At 42.2% G+C, this 12703-nt stretch overlaps 2 protein-coding genes and 3 non-coding genes across 5 annotated transcripts in view; 1 reads left to right on the top strand and 4 right to left on the bottom strand.

Moving 5' to 3' along the window:
* Positions 1-746, bottom strand: part of LOC141482060 (large subunit ribosomal RNA) — a 4029-nt gene extending 3283 nt beyond the window's left edge. The window contains exon 1 of the ribosomal RNA XR_012465310.1: positions 1-746. This exon is cut by the window's left edge and continues 3283 nt beyond it. This is a non-coding gene — a ribosomal RNA (large subunit ribosomal RNA).
* A 602-nt stretch (positions 747-1348) lies between these two features.
* Positions 1349-1503, bottom strand: LOC141482065 (5.8S ribosomal RNA). The gene has a single exon (XR_012465312.1). It is a non-coding gene; the product is annotated as a 5.8S ribosomal RNA (ribosomal RNA).
* Positions 1504-2420: 917 nt separating this feature from the next.
* LOC141482051 (small subunit ribosomal RNA) lies at positions 2421-4337 on the bottom strand. The gene has a single exon (XR_012465301.1). It is a non-coding gene; the product is annotated as a small subunit ribosomal RNA (ribosomal RNA).
* Positions 4338-7935: 3598 nt separating this feature from the next.
* On the top strand, positions 7936-8473 carry LOC141482016 (histone H3). The gene has a single exon (XM_074174595.1). It carries the CDS (start codon positions 7988-7990, stop codon positions 8396-8398), a length of 411 nt encoding a protein of 136 aa, XP_074030696.1. The 5' UTR covers positions 7936-7987; the 3' UTR covers positions 8399-8473.
* A 2852-nt stretch (positions 8474-11325) lies between these two features.
* LOC141482015 (histone H2B) lies at positions 11326-11761 on the bottom strand. The gene has a single exon (XM_074174594.1). The coding sequence runs from the start codon at positions 11759-11761 to the stop codon at positions 11390-11392; it is 372 nt and encodes a 123-aa protein (XP_074030695.1). The 3' UTR covers positions 11326-11389.
* Between the last annotated feature and the right edge of the window lie 942 nt (positions 11762-12703).

The raw sequence follows: 12703 nt of genomic DNA, 5'->3' as shown, positions 1-12703 counted from the left end.
CAAACACCGGACGCGCTTGCCACGAGCCGAACGCTAATTATAAAGTAGCGGCCCCGCGCCATCGTTATACCGTCGAGCGAGTCGGCCGGGATACCGAGGGTCCACGCGAAAAATTCACGTGGGCTCCACCCCGGACCTTAGACCGACACCCAACGGATCGCAACGTCCTACAAGAGGAAAAGTGCACGCGTTCGATATCGGTTCGAAAAACGAGCTGAGCGAACGACGCGAACGCCGTCCGTCACGAAACCCGTCAAACGCCGACGATCGAAACGCGATGAATTTCCTCCTTCGACCTTTCGGGTTTCTCAGGTTTACCCCTGAACGGTTTCACGTACTCTTGAACTCTCTCTTCAAAGTGCTTTTCAACTTTCCCTCACGGTACTTGTTCGCTATCGGTCTCGTGGTCATATTTAGCCTTAGATGGAGTTTACCACCCACTTAGGGCTGCACTCTCAAGCAACCCGACTCTGAGGAGAGATCCTCCCGAAATTGACGGCGGTCGCTACGGGCCTGGCACCCTCTATGGGCTGTGGCCCCGTTCAAGAAGGACTTGGACGCGCCGTACGACTCCGGGATAAACGGATCCTCCCTAACACCACATTTCCCGGCGGTTAACCCGCGGGATTCGGTGCTGGGCTTATCCCTGTTCGCTCGCAGCTACTGAGGGAATCCTAGTTAGTTTCTTTTCCTCCGCTTAGTAATATGCTTAAATTCAGCGGGTAGTCTCACCTGCTCTGAGGTCGATAAAATAATTTTTCAGTTTATTCAACAGCAACGAGTCGACGTACGTAGTCTCGTCCGTCGTTATTTCGAGAGAGAACTACCGAAACGGACAAAAAAGTTCTCGACGTCCTGTAATAATGTGTGTGCGTGTGTACGTACGCTGCTCGACACGATCAGACGTCGTCTTCGATTCATCAAAGATTCTCGGACACGACGATCGTGCGTAACGAGAGCATACACACACACACACTACAAGCGTGAACCTGTATATTGCCGTGGCAGCCGCTTTCCCAACAACGGAGACTCGATACGATTTCGTTGTGTACAAACTACGTAACGTTTCTCTCATCTTGCGATGAGAAAAAACGATTCGTCGCTTTCGCACTTTAAGATGCCGCGTCTTTGTCGTCGTCGGCGTCGTCGTCGTCGTCAACGTGTATTTATTTTTGTTACCAAGTGTCATCGCCGCGAAGGCGATAAAATACTTAGATAACGATTATAATAACGAGACGACTCGATAGACGACAAACAACAACAACAACAACACGTCAATCATCCAACACGCTCCGACGTTTTTACAAAATATCAATTTTGAAAAACCGAGCAGTCTTTGAAATTGATACGACCCTCAGCCAGGAGTGGTCCAGGAACAGTATCCGAGGACCGCAATGTGCGTTCGAAATGTCGATGTTCATGTGTCCTGCAGTTCACAAGTTGACGCGCAATTAGCTGCGTTCTTCATCGACCCACGAGCCAAGTGATTCACCGTTCAGGGTAATCTTTTATTTAGACGTACTCAAAAAAAAATAATTTCAAGAGTTCGACGTCTCGATTCGGCAAGCGTTGAGATTATACCAATGCAACAACGTACATAAATATATATATACTTGTTAAAAAAAATAAAAAAAGAGAAGCGCTCGACGATTTCGTATTCGTACGGCACCACATATTCAGACGAGGCATCGTGTACCGAAATCGCGCACGACTCAATTTTTATATTCGTCGTGTAGAGGACGCGCGTAGTATTTCATTTACCATGCGTTCTAACTGACACGGCCGGGCGAATATCTTTCACAACCATCGGAAATCTCGTTGTGTAATCCGGTAACGTAAAAATTCGTACGAAACGAAACTTTCACGTTTCGACCGCGATTAAACATAATTTCCTACGGAGCGGTTTTTTTAACAGTCACACACTCCTAGGTACCCGGCGAAGGCGGCGTCGTCGGCATCATCGTCATCGACGGCGAAATGTATCGTCGTATATCGCGCGTTCGCGTTCGACAAAAGAGCGTACGCTTCACAACACGATCGACGAACAACATTAGCGCCATAATCGACGACAACGACGCGGCAACACAACAATACGCACAACGTCATATATTATAATTTTCGGTAAAGAAAATTACACGCCTAATTGAAAAACCTCTAAGACGAATTTGTATAGTTCGAGAAGAGGACTACTACTAATCGAAAGGATGATGACGACAGACAACAACGTCGTCGTCGTCGTCAATTTCACCGTCATTCGAAAACGTAGTCCACCGTCGCTCATTTTCTTTTCTATCGAAACGAAAACATAAAGCGACAAATTAGTTCGAATATCGTAGAAGGAAAAAGGAGAGATTTAACTCTTTTCTCGCTTCGCGATATATATATTTGATCAGACATGTCGTATATAGACAATATCACTGTAATGATCCTTCCGCAGGTTCACCTACGGAAACCTTGTTACGACTTTTACTTCCTCTAAATGATCAAGTTTGGTCATCTTTCCGAAACATCGAAGACGCCGAAACGCCATCGCGCTCAGTCCGAAGACCTCACTAAATCATTCAATCGGTAGTAGCGACGGGCGGTGTGTACAAAGGGCAGGGACGTAATCAACGCGAGCTTATGACTCGCGCTTACTGGGAATTCCTCGTTCATGGGGAACAATTGCAAGCCCCAATCCCTAGCACGAAGGAGGTTCAACGGGTTACCCGGGCCGCTCGGCCAGGGAGGACACGCTGATTCCTTCAGTGTAGCGCGCGTGCGGCCCAGAACATCTAAGGGCATCACAGACCTGTTATTGCTCAATCTCGTGCGGCTAGACGCCGCCTGTCCCTCTAAGAAGAATTGTTTATACGCCGACAGTAAAAACCGCGCACGATAAAGGCCGAAGCCCCATCGGCGGGCCTTTAGGATGTCGGAAAACGCCTAGTTAGTAGGCCAGAGTCTCGTTCGTTATCGGAATTAACCAGACAAATCGCTCCACCAACTAAGAACGGCCATGCACCACCACCCACCGAATCAAGAAAGAGCTCTCAATCTGTCAATCCTTCCGGTGTCCGGGCCTGGTGAGGTTTCCCGTGTTGAGTCAAATTAAGCCGCAGGCTCCACTCCTGGTGGTGCCCTTCCGTCAATTCCTTTAAGTTTCAGCTTTGCAACCATACTTCCCCCGGAACCCAAAAGCTTTGGTTTCCCGGAAGCTGCCCGCCGAGTCATCGGAGGAACGTCGGCGGATCGCTAGCTGGCATCGTTTATGGTTAGAACTAGGGCGGTATCTGATCGCCTTCGAACCTCTAACTTTCGTTCTTGATCAATGAAAGCGTTTTTGGCAAATGCTTTCGCTTCTGTCCGTCTTGCGACGATCCAAGAATTTCACCTCTAACGTCGCAATACGAATGCCCCCATCCGTTCCTATTAATCATTACCTCGGGGTTCCGAAAACCAACAAAATAGAACCGAGGTCCTATTCCATTATTCCATGCACACAGTATTCAGGCGAAGTTTTAGCCTGCTTTAAGCACTCTAATTTGTTCAAAGTAAACGTGCCGCCCACCTCGACACTCAATGAAGAGCACCGCGGCGGGATTGAGTTGGGCCGCCCTTGCGAGCTAAGCCCACCGGCAGGACGTCCCGCGGCACACCAGTTAACACCGCGGACGATGAACCGAAGGCGCGGGACACAGATTCGACTACGAGCTTTTTAACCGCAACAACTTTAATATACGCTATTGGAGCTGGAATTACCGCGGCTGCTGGCACCAGACTTGCCCTCCAATTGATCCTCGTTAAAGGTTTAGAGTGTACTCATTCCGATTACGGGGCCTCGGATGAGTCCCGTATCGTTATTTTTCGTCACTACCTCCCCGTGCCGGAGTGGGTAATTTGCGCGCCTGCTGCCTTCCTTGGATGTGGTAGCCGTTTCTCAGGCTCCCTCTCCGGAATCGAACCCTGATTCCCCGTTACCCGTTACAACCATGGTAGGCGCAGAACCTACCATCGACAGTTGATAAGGCAGACATTTGAAAGATGCGTCGCCGGTGCGAGACCGTGCGATCAGCATAAAGTTATTCAGAGTCACCAAGGTGTACGATGACGAGCGAACCCGCCACCGATTGGTTTTGATCTAATAAAAGCGCTCCTTCCGTCTCCGGTCGGAACTCTGTTTGCATGTATTAGCTCTAGAATTACCACAGTTATCCAAGTAAATGTGGGTACGATCTAAGGAACCATAACTGATTTAATGAGCCTTTCGCGGTTTCACCTTAATTTGGCTTGTACTGAGACATGCATGGCTTAATCTTTGAGACAAGCATATGACTACTGGCAGGATCAACCAGGGAGCTGACGTTCTATCGTAGAACTAGTTCAGTCTCCATAATATTAAAATAATAATAAATACGGAAACAGATCTATATTCTCTTTTCGTGCGTGTTGTGTGTGCGTTATACGAAATATAAATTTTCGAAACGCCACGCTCAACGAAAAAGTTGTATATATCTCTATGTGTCTCTGCATTATTTCATTCAAATAAAACCGGACCGACAACAAATCGAACTATAACATTGCTCAAGAAGAAATATTACAACACACGCTCGTCGTACTCGACCTGATGATAATGTTACACAAACCACCGGCGTACACGTACGTATGGTAATTTTTCGAAATACAATATATAATAGACGATATATACGTCGACCGGCACAAAACTTCGAACATTCTCTCGACCCTTCGCTAGATTGAAAGCGACTCGGTGTTCTCGAAAGATTCGTTCCGAAATTATATTTATTCTCGCTCGGACAGAGGAGAGCTGTCGCATATTTTGTGTAATAACAAAATTTTTGTTATTTTTGGTTGATCGCATAGGGACCGCTTACGTAGAAACGCTCGCTAAATCCGCGATCTCGCAGTGTCTGACGGTTTCGGTTGGGTAGAAGCAGAAGATATACTACTACGAACTATCCACACCACCGTGGGCGAAGCCCGCACTCGACACGATATCGAATTAATGTTATTATTCAGCAGAAAAACGAATATCGTGTGATTTGGTTATCGGTGACCACGGTACCGACAGCGCTCGAGCAAGCGTCTGCCGATACTATAGAGGAAGCGTTTTCGATCCGTTTCGAAACGTACCTATCCCCCTATAGCGGCGTTTCGAGCACATCGCCCGTTTTCCGTTAACGCTGACGGGACCCTACGCGACTTTCGGTTTTTTTCCACTTTTCGTATAGTCCTAGTCAATATAATTTATATCCGTCGATATGATATTGTATCAGACATGAATACGCATATCGATCGATATATTAAAATATTATAGGATAACGTTCTGACAACAGGACGTCTCGATTACAATGTTTATCGGAAAGTGTAGTGAAAATTTGTGTAAGGCCTATACCGCTTTCTCGCCATTACAACATATGAGTTGAGACGGTGAGACGATACTTGAATTAATGGGAGCAAACAGAATTTCGGAAGCGTGATAAAAAATTTTCAAAGAGAAATTTTGGCGAAAATTTCACTATACTTTCCGATATTTTCACCACACTTTCCGTTATTTTCACCACACTTTCCGTTCATGATTATTTTCGCCAAAATTTCCGTCTGAAATTTTTTTCTTCACGCTTCCGAAATTCTGCTCGCACCCAGAAGGCAGAGGTAAACTTTCATTACACTTTCCGTTATATTTATGTTTTCACTACACTTTCCGTTATCTTTATATTTTCACTACACTTTCCGTTCGGGTTATTTCGCCAAAATTTCCATTTCAAATTTTTATTCACGCTTCCGATATTCTGCTTGTTCGCGAAGGCAGAGGTAAACTTTCATTACATTTCCGTTATATTTATGTTTTCACTACACTTTCCGATACTTTTATATTTTCACCACACTTTCCGTTCACGATTATTTTCGCCAAAGTTTCCATCTGAAATTTTTCTTCACGCTTCCGAAATTCTGCTCGCACCCAGAAGGCAGAGGTAAACTTTCATTACACTTTCCGTTATATTTATTTTTCACTACACTTTCCGATACTTTTATATTTCACCACACTTTCCGATACTTTTATATTTTCACCACACTTTCCGTTCATGATTTATTTTCGCCAAAATTTCCATCTGAAATGTTTTCTTCACGCTTCCGAAATTCTGCTGCTCCCAGAAGGCAGAGGTAAACTTTCATTACACTTTCCGTTATATTTATGTTTTCACTACACTTTCCGATACTTTTATATTTTCACCACACTTTCCGTTCACGATTATTTTCGCCAAAGTTTCCATCTGAAATATTTTCTTCACGCTTCCGAAATTCTGCTCGCTCCCAGAAGGCAGAGGTAAACTTTCATTACACTTTCCGTTATATTTATGTTTCACTACACTTTCCGATACTTTTATATTTTCACCACACTTTCCGTTCACGATTATTTTCGCCAAAGTTTCCATCTGAAATATTTTCTTCACGCTTCCGAAATTCTGCTCGCTCCCAGAAGGCAGAGGTAAACTTTCATTACACTTTCCGTTATATTTATGTTTTCACTACACTTTCCGTTATCTTTTATATTTTCACTACACTTTCCGTTCGGGTTATTTCGCCAAAATTTCCAATTCAAATTTTTATTTCACGCTTCCGATATTCTGCTTGCTCGCGGAAGGCAGAAGTAAACGTTCACTACACTTTCCGGTATATTTATGTTTTCACTACACTTTCCGCTACTTTTAAATTTTCACTACACTTTCCGTTTTCTTTTATATTTCACTACACTTTCCGTTCGGGTTATTTCGCCAAAATTTCCATTTCAAATTTTTATTTCACGCTTCCGATATTCTGCTTGTTCGCGGAAGGCAGAGGTAAACGTTCACTACACTTTCCGTTATCTTTTATATTTTCACTACACTTTCCGTTATCTTTTATATTTTCACTACACTTTCCGTTCGGGTTATTTCGCCAAAATTTCCAATTCAAATTTTTATTTCACGCTTCCGATATTCTGCTTGCTACCGGAGGGCAGAGGTCGATTAAGTTTGACGATAGTCGTGTCACTAAGTGTTCTGGCGATGTTCTAAATTTACTGTAGTCTCTGGAGATACCCTACATTTTGTTTTATAAAAGAGAAGACATTAGTAGATCAAGATGTTCACATGATGTGGTGCTTGCTGCTGCTGCAGGTTTTTCCGGGTTTTCCTGCAGCTGAAAAAGCAAATGCGCCACTGGAATCATCAATGAAGTCGCCCCTCCGGAGCGTCAATTAAATTTTGTTGTTTCATAATTTCATGATTTGTATTACTTTCTTGACCTGAGACTTACTTCAAAAATATAAAAAATACACACGAATTCATTTCATAAGCTTTTGTGGTTCTGAAAAGAACCTTTTTTTTATGGAAACGGTAAGGACAATACAGGGGGAGGCATTAAATTCAACCGCCAAATCCGTACAAGGTTCGACCTTGCCTTTTCAGGGCGTATACAACATCCATGGCTGTGACGGTTTTGCGTTTCGCATGTTCGGTATATGTTACGGCATCTCTGATAACATTTTCGAGAAATACTTTGAGTACTCCACGAGTTTCTTCGTATATCAAACCCGAAATACGTTTAACACCACCTCGACGGGCTAATCTTCTAATGGCAGGTTTCGTTATTCCTTGGATATTATCACGCAATACTTTACGATGACGTTTCGCTCCTCCTTTTCCTAAACCTTTACCTCCCTTGCCACGACCAGTCATTTCGAATGTTAAGAATAAATTATATACTGCACGATACGAATGAAATACTGTTAGTGATACTAACGACAGACTTCGACTAAAGTTCTACACCGAACTCGGTCGGGTTTTGTTAAATTTCATGACTCCGCCCACAACTGGAAATCGGACCAATGGCGTCTCGTCTAGATGGTATATAATAGTTGGCGTGTATAAGCCGACTCAGTTCATATGTTGTCCGTCTATCGTTCGGTATACATTTCGTTCGTTACAATTCGCAATAGGTTTTGAAAATGGCTCGTACCAAGCAGACCGCTCGTAAATCGACTGGAGGTAAAGCTCCGAGAAAACAATTAGCTACTAAAGCAGCTCGCAAAAGTGCACCGGCTACGGGAGGTGTTAAAAAACCTCATCGTTACAGACCCGGTACTGTTGCTCTCCGAGAAATTCGACGTTATCAGAAGAGTACTGAATTGTTGATTAGGAAATTACCCTTTCAACGTTTAGTTCGAGAAATCGCTCAAGATTTCAAAACCGATTTACGATTCCAAAGTTCAGCCGTCATGGCTTTGCAAGAAGCTAGCGAGGCGTATTTGGTAGGACTCTTCGAAGATACGAATTTGTGCGCCATTCACGCCAAGCGCGTTACCATTATGCCCAAAGACATTCAGTTAGCAAGGAGAATACGCGGAGAACGAGCTTAATTTCATATATATATATCCCAATATATATTGAAAATATATACAAAAAAAAGGTTCTTTTCAGAACCACAAAATGCAATTGATGAAAGAATTCGTTTATCGATAGATATGAATGAATGAATGAATGAATGTATGATATTTTCAATAACTCGCATCACGTAAATATTAAATCACGGGTGTTTGCAGAACATGTTCAGTATGATCCAAATATGGATTATAATACTGAAATTTTTTACTTTCCGAAACGAATCTTTCGAAAAGATCATTTTTAGAAACGGCTGAGATAAATAACGAAAAACAAGCGATCACTGAATGAAAGATCGCTCATAACATCACCATCTTTTCGTAAATTTCCTCTGATTCATATTTTTGAATACCTGGCATAAATCTCGAGTGACTTTTTGTAATATACCCTATACCAAAAATGAATCGTTCTCGAGATATTCGATCGTTTATACAGAAAAAGTAGGTATTATTCGGTTCTCGAGCCATTTCCCTATAAAATTGAAAACAAGTCTCATAGAATACATAAGCTATTATTGATTCATCAAAATATTACATTCCGTCGTCTTGTAGGAGGAGTAACATTTCCAAAATGATGAACGAGGTATTAGGAGTCGATGAGTAATTCTGAAGATATAAAAATCAGTGATTTCTCAAATGGAACACCCTTAGTTTGGAAATCTCGAAATGATTTTGACTCATTTTCCTGAAACGATCCCAATATCAGAAAATAAGTCAACTGTTCACAAGACATATTTCAATGAAATAGAAAGACAGAGCAATATTTTTTAATTTTTACTCTTTTACGAAATTATTCGATTCATATCAATTCGATAGTCGGCGGCGGCGGCGGAAGAAATATTATTTATCTATTTTTTTTCTGTTTATAGGGATAGGCTAGGTAGGTAGTTCTGACTATTTATTTATATATTTGTTGGACAGTTGAATTATATACGAATTCTTGTAAAAAAAATTGTGGCCCTGAAAAGGGCCATTTGTTTTCTTAGACTTCGTCGCCGGAGAGAGAAGTCAACTGATAGAAGAATTTACTTCTTCTTTTTTGGAGAGGCAGCTTTTTTGGCTTTCGGAGAAGATGCCGATGCAGGGGTCGCTTTCGCGGTTTTCGGTTTGGGTGCTTTCGGCTTTTTTGTTGGTCCTTTGTTAGTTTTCTTTGCTTTCGAAGGAGACTTGGTTTTACTAGCAGAAGTCGCGGACGAAACCTTAGAAGCGACGGTCTTTTTATCCTCGGCAGTTACCTTTTTAGGCTTGGCTGCGGCAGCCGCTTTCTTTTCCGGAGAGGCTTTCTTACCTTTCGGTGATGCAGCAGCCTTCTTGCCGGTTTTAGCTTTTTCACCAGCTACGCGTTTAACGGGAGTTTTTTTGGCCTTCGCACCGGCCGTACCGGACGTTTTCTTTTCGGTAGCCGACGGTTTTGCCGAACCAGAAGATGCCGATGCCAATTTGAACGACCCCGATGCACCTTTTCCTTTAGTTTGTACTAATGATCCGGAAGCAACCGCAGATTTAAGATATTTCTTGATGAAAGGTGCCACTTTTTCTGCGTCAGCCTTATAATTCGCCGCAATATATTTTTTTATGGCTTGTAAAGAGGAACCACCCCGTTCCTTCAATCCTTTAATAGCGTTATTAACCATTTCCGACGTAGGTGGGTGAGAAGGTTTACTTCTTGGATTTTTAACTTTCTTTTCTTTCTTCGCAGTAGACTGTGCCTGCGGCGACGAAGATGAATTAGCCGAAGCCGAAGAATTCTGATTTTCTATGTCTGCCATAGTAAAAAAACAACTGACAATATATTCTCGGAAGATAGATGCTACACTCGTTAGGCGTCTAGAGAGAATGATGTAGTCCTCTGGTGTTCCGTTTGTTTAAATATTCTGGGTCGAAGCACAGGCGGACGGGAGACTGAACGCTCGACATTCTCGTTAGACACGATATTGACGGCTTCCATTCTGCTGTCGAAATGTTCGCATCAACTTCTTTACGAAATCAATGCCGGTTTCCTATTTAGACTTCGACTAGCACAATAACGTGGATAGATTCTACGTATTCCGAAAATATTTTCTGATAAGAAAAAGCTAATATTAAACCTCGACAACTCACAGTAAATTACAATGAAATATGAAGTATTGATGATTTTGACGTAACTCCAGACAATTCCTTTCCGAAAATACTCGTAATCGATGATCTGGAAGGAACCTTCGAATAAATATCATAGGCGCGACTGTCTATAGAAACATGATACATTAGCCGATAATACTCGATAAATACACGAGTGAATAGGGGCATCGAAGAGACCTCGTGTCTACCTTCATACACGACTATAACCAAGAACCGACGCTTCTAATAGCATCAACATTTTCAAAAATTATCCCTATAAAAGTGTTCGATGAAAACGGCATTCGAATAATAACGAACGTTATTAATGTTATATTCGATAAGATATAATCATCGTAATATACTTTCAATAAAAAGGTCGATACTACAACACGAACGAACGAACGAACGAACGACGATACTGTGAGCTCTATCTATAACGGAGTAATACACACCCACCCCCACCCGAAATATATAAATCGTCAATGTTATAGTCGAAATCAGAAATGCTAATCATAAACGTTTTTAGACAACATATTAGCACGTAAATAAAAAACACGTTAAAAAATAACATAAGTAATAGAGTACATGACTAGTATAACAGTAACGAACGTTAACTTTTTAGGTTGATAGGTAGGTAAGCACCATCTAAATATAGGTGGCAAAATTATTTATTATCATCGCGCGTTTCACGAAAGGAGGTAACAATGTACTGATAACAAGGCAACCCAACCGAGTGAGACCTAGCGCCCTAGCAAAAATAAATTATCATTCAGCGTCGAAACGATATTGTAAGAATTCTTTCATAAATATTTTGTGGTTCTGAAAAGAACCGTTTTTTTTTAAGAATGTATATCGTAGACCGGAATAAGTAAATTATTTCGAACTGGTATATTTCGTAACTGCTTTGGTGCCTTCGCTGACGGCGTGCTTCGCCAATTCACCAGGAAGTAACAGACGTACTGCAGTCTGAATTTCTCTGCTCGTAATAGTCGATCGCTTGTTATAATGAGCAAGACGGGAGGCTTCCGCTGCGATACGCTCAAATATATCATTTACGAAACTGTTCATGATGCTCATCGCTTTACTGGATATTCCGGTATCGGGATGGACTTGTTTCAATACTTTGTAGATATAAATTGCGTAACTTTCCTTCCTCCTCCTCTTCTTTTTCTTATCGGTCTTCGATATATTCTTTTGGGCCTTTCCGGCCTTCTTCGCAGCCTTTCCACTAGCTTTGGGTGGCATTCTGAAAATTTAATTTCGTCAATATCAAACAAACAAGTACTATCGTGCAGGTTTGCTTTCGACTCAATGTAAAAGACGCCACTCTGTCGTCACTATTTCAGATAGTAACTGGAACTCTAGTAGGCTCCGCCCACCGGAAAGTTGAGCGTTCGAGAACGCCCATTGGTCGGTAGGACGGTATTAATACAGGTCGATTCTATATAGAAATCATTGTATAGAAAGCTACTGTTAGAGCAACATCGAATAATTCTCAGTGAATTCTTTAAATTTATCCGATATATAATACTAATCTACGATTCGACATGTCTGGACGTGGAAAAGGAGGTAAAGTTAAGGGAAAGGCAAAGTCCCGTTCCAGTCGGGCTGGACTCCAATTCCCAGTAGGACGTATTCATCGACTCCTTCGTAAGGGAAATTATGCCGAACGAGTTGGTGCCGGCGCCCCGGTTTACTTAGCCGCAGTAATGGAATATTTGGCAGCTGAAGTCTTGGAATTGGCCGGTAATGCGGCTCGCGATAACAAAAAAACCCGTATCATTCCTAGACATTTACAGCTGGCCATTCGAAACGACGAAGAACTCAATAAATTGTTATCAGGAGTAACCATTGCTCAAGGTGGTGTTTTGCCCAATATTCAGGCGGTTTTGTTACCGAAAAAAACCGAAAAGAAGGCATAAGTACACATTTCCTGAGAGAGGAAAGCGACAAATAAAATATCGGCCCTTATCAGGGCCACAACGATTTTCTCTAATGAATTCGACAATTGCATATATTTTTTTTTATTTTCTTGTCATCGCTTTTCGATACAATTGTTGACGCAGCACGATATGCGATTGTTTCTTTCTTGCTTGCGCATATTTACGTATACATGTATACATGATTAATAATATTATTATTGTTCAACTTCTTATTTTCGTGCCGAAACAAGTGATTTCTATTTGC

This window comes from Leptinotarsa decemlineata, unplaced genomic scaffold (assembly GCF_025532065.1).
Source record: "Leptinotarsa decemlineata unplaced genomic scaffold, Ldec_3_MD MMD2_tig00000654_RagTag_RagTag, whole genome shotgun sequence".
Taxonomy (NCBI): Eukaryota; Metazoa; Arthropoda; class Insecta; order Coleoptera; family Chrysomelidae; genus Leptinotarsa; species Leptinotarsa decemlineata.
The sequence above is the reverse complement of the archived record's forward strand: the minus strand, read 5'-3'. Positions and strand labels throughout refer to the sequence as shown.